At 33.6% G+C, this 15,136-nt stretch overlaps 1 protein-coding gene across 1 annotated transcript; it reads right to left on the minus strand.

Annotated features, from left to right (window-relative positions):
* Positions 1 to 2,406: 2,406 nt before the first annotated feature.
* Positions 2,407 to 3,583, minus strand: LOC143618977 (ubiquitin-like protein-NEDD8-like protein RUB3). Its single transcript, XM_077091031.1, has one exon. It carries the CDS (start codon positions 3,581 to 3,583, stop codon positions 2,762 to 2,764), a length of 822 nt encoding a protein of 273 aa, XP_076947146.1. The 3' UTR covers positions 2,407 to 2,761.
* Between the last annotated feature and the right edge of the window lie 11,553 nt (positions 3,584 to 15,136).

The raw sequence follows: 15,136 nt of genomic DNA on the forward strand, positions 1-15,136 counted from the left end.
TGACACGAACTGCCCGATCCTGGAACATCCTGAGAATAAACACTCTCCGAATAGAGCAGATAATCAACTGGAGAGACTTTGACAGCTGGAATGCTGGTTCTCTTAACCCACTGTCGTCCGGTAACTTTGACTGAAGCACGTCCCGTGCTCGCACTGCCACGAATGCCCCTGACTGGTTTCCTTGAACCTTTCTTAGCACGTTCAACCTGAATCTGACCTGTGACTCTGGGTTTGCCATCTGCAAAGCAAACCTTCTTCTGCCCACGAGATTCTGTGAACCGGATCTTGGTCTTCTTCTGAACTGGGACGGTTACTCTCTTAGACGGTAGACTGACCATATACAGCGATCCTCGTTTCTTTCCTCGAGCTACGACTAAATTTCCCTTTAGAACCTTCCACTGCCCGTTCCTGAACTTAACCTCGTGCCCCTGTTCATCCAGCTGCCCAACACAAATCAACTGTTTCTTCAGATTTGGAATTACCCGGACATCCTTCAAAGTCAATGAACCGACTGGAGTCTTCAGATCTAAGTCACCCATGCTCATCACCTCAAGAACCTCATTGTTCGCTAGTCTTATCTTACCAAAATCACCTTCTTTCAGATTTCGCAGTGCTGCACTGCTGTGGGTAGCGTGAAATGAAGCACCCGAATCCATAACCCAGGAATCCACACTGCTCTCCACACTAAAGATCAAAACATCGTCATCTAAGTGGTCTACTGCAGCGTTAACTTCTTTCCTCTCATTTGTACATTGATTCCTAAAATGTCCAACTTCTTTACAGTTCCAACAGGTCACATCATTTCGAGTCCTCGACTGACTCCTTTTCCTATTCCCGCTCCTACTACCTCTGTTATTTCTTCTTCCTCTGTCAACATGCAATAGTCCACTAGAAGACTCACCTGAATTTCTTTGTCTGATGTCTTCACCCAGAATGAGATCCCGAATCCCATCAAAAGTGAACTTGCTGGTAGAATTAGTAATCCCTGTAACAGTTCCCGACCAGGCAAGGACGATAACAGTATTGGAGCCTGAAACTCATCCTCGAATTTTATACCAACTGACCCAAGTCTTGACACAATCGAGTTCATATTGTTGATGTGTACAGTTACTGAACTTCCTTCTTTTAACCTTGTGTTAACTAACTCACGAATCAAGAAAACTTTATTTGCTGCCGAAGGCTTCTCGTACATATTAGAAAGCGCATCCATAATCCCACGCGCTGTGGTCTCCTTCAGAATGTTGAACGCAACATCCTTCGTCAGCGATAATCTAATAACTGCCTTGGCCTTTTTATCCAAAGTTTCCCATTCGTCTTCTACCACCTTCTCTGGTCTATCACCCAAGACCACGTCCAAATCCTTTTGAACGAGCAAATCCTCCATTTGCATTTTCCACCAACCAAAATCTTTACCATCAAACTTCTCAATCTGAAGTTTACTACTTTCTGCCATTTATCAAACTTGAGGGGTCTCTTGCGTCAAATGACTAAATTAGTGGACTTGACTTTGCTTAAACAAACTAGTCAACCTAACTAGTTATTAGGCACCACTAAAATAGCACAAGAGAGGACCCACACAATTATAATGGCTTACTGCCTTTTGCTTTACGTCAACTACTAAAACCAAAAAAGAAAGTAAAGGTGTGGTCCATGAATAAAGTTACCAATCATGTTCACCCCCTTCAGCCGGATAATCGAAAAAACACAAATCACATACAATGATCTTCGATGAACGACGATGAGTCCAGCGGTGGTTTTTTATCTTTGATTTTGTCGGCTAGAATCTGCCCGAAAAAATAAACACATGACCGAGACTAGTGGCCGGCTTGAGTAGCGGTCAAACGGTGGTGATGCTTTGTTCAACTACTTTCAAACAGAACCAAACAACTACAACGAGCGCGCGGCGGCGAGATTCGTACGACTCAGCGGGGGAACCCTAGCGCAGTAGGGTGGCGGCGGCGAAAGGTTTGGCGGCGACTCGGCTGGTTCTCGTGTTCTTCGTGTGATCCGAACCTAAGCTCTGATACCAGTTGTTAGGATCGACAACACCCGTTGAACACGAATTGCGGAATACACACAAACAACTGAACACTCGGACCACACTCTCTCACTCTCTGCCACTCAAGAACACAAGATGAACACAAAGATTTAACGTGGTTCGGTTGCTACACTGCAACCTACGTTCACCAGGTAACTAGGAGTTTTTATTACTTGTGGTGGTGCAAGATTTACAGATACAAAGATATCTTATATAGAGATTGAGAAAAAACAAGAATCATCGAACATGCCGTAAACCATGGAACGAGGCTTGAATTTAGAGGAGTCACAAATGTGTTTGTTCTCTGCTGCCTACTTTCTGCCACAATCTTTGACAAACCTCAAAGTGGCTTCACACATAACAGAATCCTATAATGCGTCTACCACAAATAAACCAAGAATACCAAGTACGTACTCGATTCTAATGTGCAATCATAATTGAAGATTTTCTCACATTTATAACCAGAATATCAAATCATCTTAATATAAAGAATTATTAGAAATAATGATGAAAGGAAAAAATAAACTAAATGAGCAAACTTGGTGCACGAGGTCCTCGCTTGCAGTGAGTCGGACCACCTTGGGGGCTTGAGGTATGCATCTAATCTGCATATCTATAAGAGTTGTGTTCATGACTCAAACCCATGCCATTCTGGTCACATAACAACTTATATGGTGACTCCAAAGTCAGCCCCTATATAGATTATTAATTGATGCGTTTTGATCAAGATCCACCGGTTACACATCCATTAAAGATCTCAACGACATCACCTTGTCCGACTCGATGCCATCTAAACGAGTGATCTTCTTCCATCACATTTTGTTTATATATGAAGAAATATCCTTCTTCTGGTAACCTAAACCCCACCCCTTGATGTCTTACCTTCTCTAGCTCCTTTCTCAACTCGCCCACATTACTCGACGGATTCACATCCAACCCGATCTTTTCCCCACATTTTGACATCACATACACCTTCATTTTCTTCATGTTTAACCCACAAAGAGGTGGTGCTTGTGGCGGTGGCGTTGGTGGCTTAAGTGTCATATCCACTTCCGAACCATCAACAAGTTGGCACTCATGCAAACTCTTGTGATCATGCAATTCATTCCCATTTGCATAAACAACTATTCTGCTTAATGGGATCCCTTCCAATTCATTCATCTTCTCTTTAATCTTTAGAACCGAATCATTCATGTCCATTTCTAATAACACGCCAGACGGGTTCACAATGATTTTCATCTTCTGGGACGAAGATGGCGAATGAGTTTCTTCAGTTTTGACCTTGGTGGTGGCTTGTGGCGGCTGCTGAACATCATTGGTTGTGGTGGTGGTGGTGATTAGCTTGAGACGTGAGCCGTCTAAGATATTGGACGTGTGGATGTTGAGATCGTCGGGTAAGGGTTTTCCATCAAATTTTAGGGTTTGTTCTTGAACAGGAATGCCATGGTACTTTGTCACCTTTTCTTTTATTTCTTGAATGGTATCAAAGTAGCCAACTTCGACTGTGAACGATACGCCTTTGTCCACATCAAAAAACAGATCCATAAGGAAAAGATATTAAAAAACAAAGTGTTAGAAGATGTAGACTTAAGAACAAATCTAGTGTGTGTTTTGCTTGTGCATGTGTGTTTGAGAGAGTTTTACTGATTCATATGGTTTGGATATGGAGAAAATGCATGAAATTGTGGTCATTATTTTCTTTCTACTTGTAGCACATGCCACTAGTGTATATTTTAGGCGAAAATACGATGGATCTGTGGCTCTCCTGATTTTCAGATTTAAATACAACAATATAATTGTTAGAATTCTACTTTCATGCTAAATCATACTACTAAAGTGGAGGAATGGCAAGAGAAATAATTTTATTAGAATGTGTATCTTTTTTTAGTTATTTTATTTATTATATATGTTAGTTCCCGAAAACGTTTTGTGTTATGATTGTATAATTTTGATGTTTGTACATTTTTTAATTCAAAGTTCGAATATGGTTTTAACTATTTTTTTTCCTAATCTTAGTTAGCTTTAGAAGTTCTCGCGTTGAATTTTTCATAAAGAGTTGGGATTAAACATAAAAGTATTGCAATATCTTTAGTCAACAAATAATCATGTTTGGGTAATATATATTTAAGTGTTAGTTGTAAAATTAATTATTATTATTATTATTATTATTATTATTATTATTATTATTATTACCGTAGACCGTCGTACGAAGGTCATCATATAATAATCACTTTTTTTTTTAAATATTTTCACAGGCAAACATGGTTTGAAAGAGATGTTACTGTGTACCTTATAGCCTTAACGTCGAGGCCTGAGTGGTGATTAAAGCCCATGAAGGGTTCACATCAGCATTAATGTCCCAAAGATTGGAGTAAACTATACGGCCCATGTGACTAGGGGTGTGCAGAATTAGGATCGACCCGAAAAAACCTGAAGAACCGGACCGGATATACCTAACCCGGCCAACCTTATATCGTAGATGTTTGAATTCCGTCCCTGAATCCTTGGCATTTCGGTCTCGGGTCGGGTTCGGGTATTAACCCGTGAAAACAAATGCTGAACCGAAAGACCGATTCTTATTAACAAACAGATAGATATTCACACCGCGCTACCCTAAATCAAATAAAATACTATGACGGCTGTTTGTTTCATGATTTCATCCATTCCTGTAAGGCCAAAAAGTGTGACTTGCGATATCAAATTACGAAACCCGTTATATATTAATGGTCAAGTGAATAATTTAAGCAGACGAGGAAACTGGACACGAAACGAGAGCTTCGGAACGCACGTTTAGTTTTAACGGATGAAAGCTTCTAGAATGTTAGTTGTTTAGCTATAAATATAGCCTTATGTATTTCATTTTGTATGTGTTTCAATGGTGTAAATCATCCACCCAAGGGGAGCTCACCTTGGGTGGGTCGGTTCTTGTTTTATGTTATGAATCTTTTAGCCGACAACGAGATCATTCATATATTTTATCTTTATGTTATTTATGTTTGGTCGTTTGATTTACCGCACCCGTCTCGAGAACCGTATCTAGAGCAAAACCGTTTGGTGGTCGTTTTGGGACCTACAATTGGTATCAGAACGGGTCGAATCAAGTAAACCAATCACTGGATTTCGTTTGCACAAGATGTAATTGAACATGGACATGCTATAATATTAGATTACTTAGCTTGGGCCTCAAGTTTCTTGATTTGAGGTCATTTAAGGAAGGATTTAGTATTAAACGAGAATCAAAAATGAATTTGGCCGAAACAGCGCTGGTTCAAGCTACGCGAAGGAATAAAGGGGGTTTCCTTCGCGCTACGTGAAGGGATCCTTCAAAGTGGTCCTTCGAGCTATGAGAAGTGACAAAGAGAGTTTCCTTCGAGCTAGACGAAGGGATGAGTTTCTATCAGATTTTGATTCTTGGTAGTTTTAGTTCCTGAAGTCCCAAAAATGTGTTTTTTAACAATTTTTAATGATTTAAAGAGTTTCTAAGCATTGTTTGACGAGTTTGGAAGCTAAGAAAATATAAATTAAGTTTAACCAAGTTAAAAACTAATAAATACAAAATTTAAATAATTTGAAAGATCCGAATTACATACCGAGTTGAGTTAAACATAAACGAATATGAAAAATCTGAGATAATACAATACACGACATGAACTAATTTTTTCGGTTGGAATGATATCAAGGTACATGCACAAACCAGCCCATGTCACTATGGTGCTGCAAGGAGAGTGCTAAGGTATGTTGCATGTACAATTGGTTATGGTTTTTGGTATGAACAAGGGATGAAAGTACATTTAGAAGGTTATGCAATAATAGTGATTGGGCAAGCTCCATTGATGATAGGAAGAGTATCTCAGCATATGTGTTCTCAGTTGGGGCACGAGCAGTTTCTTGGAGTTCAATAAAGTGGACTATTGTTGCACTTTCATCTACTGAGGCTGAGTTTGTAGCAGCAAATGAGGCAGCGTGTCAAGCAGTGTGGCTAAGAAAGTTGTTAAGTGAGCTCGGTTATGCACAAGAAGAAGCTAACCACAATTTATCATGACAATTTCAACAATTTATTTCTCAAAAAACGCAGCCTTGCATAAGAGACCGAAGTAAGCATATTGATTTCAAATATCATTTCATCAGAAGTTTAGTTGATACAAAGTAGGTTGAACTCAAAGCATGTGATACTGGAGAACAATTTGCAGATATTATAACAAAGGCGATTGCAGCTGAACAGTTCTACTATTTACGAGAGAGGTTGGGAGTTAAGAAGTTTGAATTAGGGGAGGATGTTGGAAATAATTCAAACTCTAGTGAACATTTAAGATGCTACCATTGGTGTTGTTATGGATGAGTCAAGTATAATGCGAGTTTAATGCAAGTTATTAGCTGCACGTTTCTGTTTCCTATTTAGTATGATACTAGGGTATATACCCGCGTGACACGCGGGTGGAATAACATGTCACTAAACATAATCAACCTAAATATCAATTTAAACAAACATAATATTTATTTAACAATTAAAACTTGATAGATTTACATTGTCACTAAACACATCACTATACCAACCAAAAAGTAACAAAATTAACATTGTCTTAATATTAAAACTTCCAAATCAGGAAGTTAATTTGAATATAACAATCAAAACACATTAACAAAATAACTAATAATGTTCTTTGCTATTAAACAATCATCAACATCTTGAAAACTTCAACAAAAAAAAATCCATTTTCCTAATACACCTGAAAATTGTTACAACACAATAGCAGATTATCTTTACTATATATAATACACAAAATGAGGGTAAATTAAGACACATCTTTTTAAGTAATTTACAAGTAATGAAGCACATAGTACTAGCATAAATAAGGACAAAAAGGTCATTGCAATATCAAAACTCACGTGTTTTTAAATTCTTTAAAATACTTACAACTTTTACTCCTCAAGTATAATCAGTTTTTTTGTAAATTTAATATATATATACAATTATTACCCTTAGTCTTTTACTAATGTTTATTTATATTTTCACTTTTAACCCAACTTCCCCCATGATTTTTAAACGTTAATAACTTTTTCGTACGTTAATATTTTTTAAAAAAATTTTACCATAAAAACAAACATATTTTTCTCTTTAATTTGAGTATGATATTGTTATAGTTAAAAAAATAACATTTTGTGTAGGGGTGTTTGCGGTATGGTTTTGATGGCTTTCAAGTTAAACCATGAACCAAACTGTTAGTAACAATTTTTTGTCCAAAGCTAAAGAAAAAATCAACCGTGAAATCATACCAATGACCGATTTCAACAGTTTTACGGCTTCAAATCAAACAATAAACACGCATAAACTTGTTACGTGATTACCATGTCTATGTTTCCCGCTGCATCGCGCGGGCACCCGTCTAGTATAAAATATAAACCAAAACAAAACAACATGTATAATAATTAGTAACATATAAACATTACTAAAGTTGTTATATGGAACCAATAAAACTTAACTTCCAAATTATAGTTATTAGAAAGTGTAAAGAGTTGTTGACCATATACTACTTGTATTAAATCTAACAACAATATCTAAAAAAATTATATTTTACCTTAAAGTTCATCATCAGACTCAAAATTGTCTAGAAAATTTTCATAAATCACTTTCATTGTTACAACATTGTTCTAACCATTTGACATTCAAACTCACTTCCGATTCCAAATCGAGATGTGCAACTTCTTTTCTTGCATTAGATAACTTCAACAGGTCAAACTCTCTCAACATGATCAAATCATCACATGACAATAGTTGTTTAGGCTTAAAATTCTTATACTGTCCATTCTCAAACCTGATAACAACCTTGTTTTGATAAGGGCAAAAAAAAACCACTCCCTTACATGTTCATAAGGTATAGCCCGTGTTACACATGGGTGGAAAACATGTCAACAAACATAATAAATTTAAACAACAAATTCAAGCAACACAATATTTCTTCAAACTTTCGGACCAAAACATTAACCATTTACATTGTCTAGATCTTAAAAGTTAAAAGTTACAATAAGTTAATGTACATTGAACAACTAAAAAACAACAACAAAATACATAAACATGTTCTTTCATATTAAACCACCATCAACTTCTTCAAATATTCTACGAAAATAAACTCATTTTGCTTCACCACCTGAAAATATAATAAAACAATAGAATCCAAATTAAATATACCATAATAACATATTTAATAATGAGTAACATTTAAACATTAATAAAGTTGTTTTTATTAAAACAAAATAACATACAACAACAAACAAAGTAAAATGACAACATAAAGCATATTTCTAACTTTGTAACATCCTAAAATTCTAATGATGAATAAAGGAAGTTATGTTTAGTGATTTCGCGTAATTAATTAATATCGGGTAAGGAGCGGGTCTTGGACTTGGATTAATTGAGAGGGGTTAAATGAGAATGGGATTTCAGGGATATAAATACCCCCAAAATCCCAAAATATCTTCATTTTTCACCAAACTCCCTAATACTCCAAAAACACACACATACCACACTAACTTCGCCGCCGGACCGAAGGCAGATCCGGGCAGATCCGGCAGACCCGAGTGAGAGAGAGAGCGATTAGTGGTGATAAACAAGTAAACGAGATCCAAACAAGCCCAAAAAGGTATGATTCTTGATCTTTGAAGTTTAAAGATCCAAGATTTTTAGTGTATAAACGACCAAAAATGGTCGGGTAGCGTAGTGGGTGATATTGAACCATAGCAAGGGTGTTAAAATCGCTCGAAATGCCGATCAGAAACTAAAACAGCGGCTGTCTGGGCAACTTCGCCTTCATCTGGGCAACTTCGCCTTCAAAGCGACGAACTTAGCCTGCAAGCTAAGTTCGCCTGATGAACTTCGCCTGCAAGCTAAGTTCGCCTGATGGCAACTTCGCTGTAAAGTTAAGTTCGCCTAACTGGTAACTTCGCCTGAGGCCAAGTTCGCCTGATGAACTTCGCCTGCAAGCTAAGTTCGCCTGATGGCAACTTCGCTGTAAAGTTAAGTTCGCCTAACTGGTAACTTGGCCTGAGGCCAAGTTCGCCTGATGAACTTCGCCTGCAAGCTAAGTTCGCCTGATGGCAACTTCGCTGTAAAGTTAAGTTCGCCTAACTGGTAACTTCGCCTGAGGCCAAGTTCGCCTGATGACAACTTCGCCTGAAGCCAAGTTCGCCTGATGGCAACTTCGCTGTAAAGCTAAGTTCGCCTAGCTGGTAACTTCGCCTAAAGCTAAGTTCGCCTAAGGTTAACTTCGCCTAAAGTCAAGTTCGATTAGAAAATAAATTAAAAATCTAATGAAAAATGTGTTAAGACAGTTAATGGAAATAAAATTTTTCCAAGCTGACCTGGCAGCTCGACCCCAGCCAGGGGCTCTGCCCCTTGGACCCTGCTAGGGGCTGCCGCCCCTAGACCCCGCTGCCAGGGGCGCTGCCCCCGGACCCCCGTTCGTTGTGGGTAGTAATTAAGACTAGAAAGATGTTATAAGTAGTGATAGTTAAATTGATATGTACACTTGTTATACAGTCAGCCGTGCACAACTGAAGAAAGGGATTACGATCAACGGAGAACGTAACCGTGTTCAGGTGAGTTTCTAGCCCCATTTATGTGTTACGTTTTCGGGGCTGTGTGCATACTCAATATGTTTGTTAATACGCTTATCCTAAGAGATAAGTGTATGCCTTATGTGGATAATGTGAAATGTATGAATGATTGCTTGATAGTACGTGAACGATCTTCGGATATTGCACGTACTGTTAGGTTGTAACGCTATGTATAAGGTAAGTATGTTATGTATGTTTATGTGTATGAACATGATAGAGATAATAGAAGAAAGAAATGATAATGTATGGTTACGAAAAGGGTACCGAGCCCTAATAATACTCGAGGTATGATGTATGGTTGTATGGTTACGAAAAGGGTACCGAGCCCTAATAATACTCGAGGTATGATGTATGGTTGTATGGTTACGAAAAGGGTACCGAGCCCTACTAATACTCGAGGTATGATGTATGGTCGTATGGTAACGAAGAGGGAATCGAACCCTTCTAATATTCGAAAACTAGGGACCAGACCCTTATAATATCTGTGATGATAGAGACCAGACCCTTATAATATCTGTGATGTTAGGGAATCGAACCCTTCTAATATTCGAAAACTAGGGACCAGACCCTTATAATATCTGTGATGATAGGGACCAGACCCTTATAATATCTGTGATGTTAGGGAATCAAACCCTTCTAATATTCGAAAACTAGGGACCAGACCCTTATAATATCTGTGATGATGGGGACCAGACCCTTATAATATCTGTGATGTTAGGGAATCGAACCCTTCTAATATTCGAAAACTAGGGACCAGACCCTTATAATATCTGTGAGGTTATAGGGCGAAAGGCTCTTTAAAAAGTATGATTATGTATGTAAGGAAAGCATGAAGGTAAAAATGAACGTATAATTATGAATGTAAAGAAAGTATGAAAGTAAAAATGAAAGTAAAAGCACTTAGGTGTATATGAAAGAAAGTTAAGAGATTAAGTATGAAGCGTAAGAATGTATTGTATGATTATGTGATTAACTAGAACTCACTCAGCGTAGCTGACTTTTAGTATGTACGCAGATGAGTAGGATGAGGCAGCTCGCTTGAGGAGACACATGGCACTGAACAAGAATCTGGCATCTGAAGACTTATGATGTTTTAATTTTAATGCTTTAATGTTGAAAGACAAAAGATGTTTTGAGACAAGTTATGAATTATGTAAAGTTTTATGAAAGTTTTATATTCCGCGTAAATGTTTTAATTAACTCTGATATTTAGAACTGTGTTTATGAGTAAATCCAACACGAAAGTAGGGCTACCGGTAACGGGGCCTTACAAACTTAAACCATTAAACAAAAAGATATATCAATAAAAACATTTTTTGGCCGTCATTTTATACCTAACAAATTTGATACTCTTTTTAAACAACCCGTTTTGAAATATTTTTAAAATAGTTACAAAATATAAAAATTGGAATTAGTAACTTCAAAAAAATTATGAAATATTTTTTTATTTTTGACCAATCTTGCAACAAACTTTTAAATCACTGACATTAATATTTTGTTAAACTTGGAAAAATTAAATACGTTTTACAATAAATGAATTTTCAAATAACTTTGGAAATATTAAAAAATTTTATGTTGACTTTGAAAATAATTAAAGGTGAAAAAATATGACACAAAATCAATGAAAACAAAATATAAATGTATATGAAATAAATTATCAAATATTTTTAATATTCTTTGAAAACATTTTGAAGAGTTAGACTATCAAATTGTTTGGATGTTATAATTATAAGACTTATATTATGTTTAAAAAACTTTTTAGTTGAAATGGATAAAAATATAATCATTGAATTATGTTTCAGGTGTGAAATCTCATAATCAATTAAATTTACTATAAATATTAACAATAAGAAATTAATATGTGATTAATTTAATTTTTGTAAAACAAAGTGAAATGTATATTAATAATTCATTGAAAAAATTACATGGTTGAAGTGAAAATATTGAAATTTGGATGTAGTTATGATGGAATATCAATGAGGAATACGATATCGAATGGTAAACTTATAAGTGACCGAAATTTATGTTTAAATTTGGTATTCCATGTAAAGCTAGAAATAATTTGAAATATATTGATTCATAGGAATAATAATATTAATAAATTATGAAAAGTTGTCATGTTTAACAATATTAACTAAATCATATATGCCAAATAATATTTATAAATGATGATAAAACGGTTATATAATTTATGATATATTAAGTATTGATTATTAGAAATTATGTCAATTTAAATATTGTGTTCTAAAATAACGTGGTTATTATTTTAGTATTAATTAATAATTAATATTCACGTAAATTAAAGTAAGATTACATTATAATTATGACAGGTATTTTTAGTTTGACAATCAGTTTTTTAAATATTAAAATGATAACTTATTCTAGTTTATTAAATAAGTTAAATATGCGGTAAGTTAAACACATATAATTAAAAATATATATAAACTGAAAAAGTAAAATTTTTTTATGAAAACTATACACAATTAAAACAAATTAAATTATAAAGTTAATGCCAAATCACAAGTATTAAAATTATCAAATCGTTTGTAATTTTATCAATATGACTAATTAATTTAGAAGTAATTACAAAAATGAAAATCAAATCGGTTAATTTAAAAACTTCAAAAACTTATGAAAAAATTTTGAAATGAGTTTAAAATTATGAAGTGTATTAAAACTTTTAAAACTTTGTTGAAAGATTGGTCAAATTGAAAATTTAAAAGGAGTTTAATATGTTAATTAAATTTTGGAGTTAAATATATTAATAAATACAAAGCAGATCGTTTTGTAAATTATGAAAATACGGTTGTTAATAATACAGTCAAAGTTTAAATGTTTAAAATTTATTTTGTAAAGTTATTATTACGCAATTATATTTGTAAAGTTAAATATTAATATAAAATGTATTAACATAATTAAAAATGGTAGTAAGAAAGTACTACAAATATGTAAATGTTATTTAATATTTAAAATGATTTACCTTAATGAATGATCAAAAACGATTTAATATAAATAGTCAAATAGTAAATGAGGTGGCAAAATGTAGTTAATTTTTTCAGTAGGTTTCTTTATAAAATAAGGAAAGTCAAAGTATACAAATTGTAATAATGGAATAATTAAACTATATAAATTACAATATATATGTAAATGTAATTTAAATTTAAAAACTTATTTTTAGAAATGGTCGGAAAACTATTTAAGTTGGAAAGCTAATTAAGTTGTTAATTCGTTATTTAAACAAATAAGGATAGTCAAACTCAATAAATTGTATTAATGAGATACTTAAATGTGTAATTTATGTATACTAAGGCATGCCGGAAAAAAATATGCATCAAGGTATCTCCGATGTACATCAATATATTATTTTATCTACAAATAATGAATATAATTGAATATTCAAAAAAGAAATATACATCAATATAAAAAAATACATCTTATAAAGTAATGCTCAATCCATGAATATTAGCTTGTATCAGTCGGGACATTAACCTGAAATTATAAAGTAGAATATTAATATTGATATTATGGAAAATTTAATATTTAATTTATAACCGAAAAAATTGAATGTCTTACCGGAAAAAAACAATATAATGATAATAACCATGGTATCTCAGATTTAGATTTAGAAGGTAAACTGAAATATTCCGTAAATCAATCGGGTTAACAACCTGAAATAATAAAGTTTTGTTATAATATTGATATTATGAAAGATTAGAATTATAATTTATAACCGGCTAATTTAAATGTGTCTTACCGGAAAAAACGAAATAATGATATTGTCCACGGATGAAGCTGATTTTTTATTTAGAACCTAGAAGAACAACATGTAAAACAAAAAAACAGGAAAAATATAAAATGCCAAAAAATTTAAATGTGCCTTTTAGTCCTCAATTCCTAGCACATTTAGTCTCGAGCCAATCTCGTGCATACACGAAAAAAACCTATAGAAAATCAAACCCGATAGAGGTAACAAAATAAAATGCCAAGTGGATCCAACAACATGTCAACATATTATGTATGTCACATAGTGATTGGACAACAGGTTATTCTTAGAAGTTTATAAACATGGAAATTGTTATAGATGTAATTAAATAGTAACCATAACATATGTATAAATCAAAGCAATTTAAAAGTCAACATTGAATTGCAATTTTGGCAACGATTTTTTATTTTAGAAATCGGTTGGCAATAGTAAAGTCAATATTATTGCAATTTTGGTATTGATTTATATTTAAACACAGGTTGTTAAAATTCAATGTCTTGCACCATCTTTATTTTGTTAGAATTTGAATTTAAAAGAAGTTTAAATATGTTAATTAAATTGTATTAAAACCATTAATCCAATCTATTGAGTTTGACTATCCTTATTAGTTATTTAAACAAATAAGGATAGTCAAACTCAATAAATTGTATTAATGAGATACTTAAATAGATAATTTAAATGTGTCTTACCAGAAAAAACGAAATAATAAACGTGATTTTTATTTAGATCCTAGAAGAACAACATGTAAAACAAAAAAAAAAAAAAACAGGAAAGAAAAATATAAAACTTCAAAAAAATATAAAACAACCATTGTTATAGGTATAACACATAACCGGAAAAACTTACCGGAAAAACGTAAATACGTCCACATATTAGCTTCATCGCCATTTATGATTTGCAACCTAAACTGATTTTAATAAAATTAGTTAACAATGAAAATAAAGATAAAAAGGTTAGAGGAAACAATAATCGGAAGAAAATATAAAGTTGCCGGAAATACATGTATCAACAATCGGAAGTTTATTATAAAATATAAACTTAACGGAAAATGATTAATACAAATCTAGATCTAGATTAGCCGGAATATATGAGAGGAAAGAAAAATATAAAACTTCAAATAAATATAAAACAACCATTGTTTTAAGTATAACACATAACCGGAAAAACTCAACGGAAAATTTACCGGAAAAACGTAAATACGTCAATATATTAGCTTCATCGCCGTCTTTTATTACAACCTAAACTGATTTTAATAAAATCAGTTAACAATGAAAATAAAGATAAGATTAGAGGAAACAATAAAATCAGTTAACAATGAAAATAAAGATAAAAAAGGTTAGATCTACAATAACCTGAAGAAAATATGATGTTGCCGGAAAAAGATATAACATTGCCAGAAAATCATATAACATTGTTGGCCATTAGAGTATAATATATAATCTTACCGGAAAACGATTAATCTCGATCTACATTATCAGAATATAGAAGATGGTGGATGGTGAAGTTAGTAAGCCGAGAGAGAGATTAAAATACTTACGGTGGAAAAATCTTAAGGTTTAAATAAGTTTTTTGGATGTTTGGTCAACATGACACGTGGCAGCATAATAGACAATATGAGATTGGATACTTGGTGACTTGGATGCATAGGTGGACATGCTAGTAGATGACATGTGTACAATTGTATTGCTTTAATAGTATTTAAAGATTTTGGTTATTTTTGATTT

This window comes from Bidens hawaiensis, unplaced genomic scaffold, assembly GCF_021521415.1.
Source record: "Bidens hawaiensis isolate Kalapana, Puna unplaced genomic scaffold, B.hawaiensis_p1.1 tig00002343_1, whole genome shotgun sequence".
In the NCBI taxonomy this organism is placed as follows: domain Eukaryota; kingdom Viridiplantae; phylum Streptophyta; class Magnoliopsida; order Asterales; family Asteraceae; genus Bidens; species Bidens hawaiensis.

Bases quoted from the DNA above. Each gene is read 5' to 3' on its own strand.
- LOC143618977 (XM_077091031.1), bottom strand. From the start codon at position 3,583: ATGGATCTGTTTTTTGATGTGGACAAAGGCGTATCGTTCACAGTCGAA.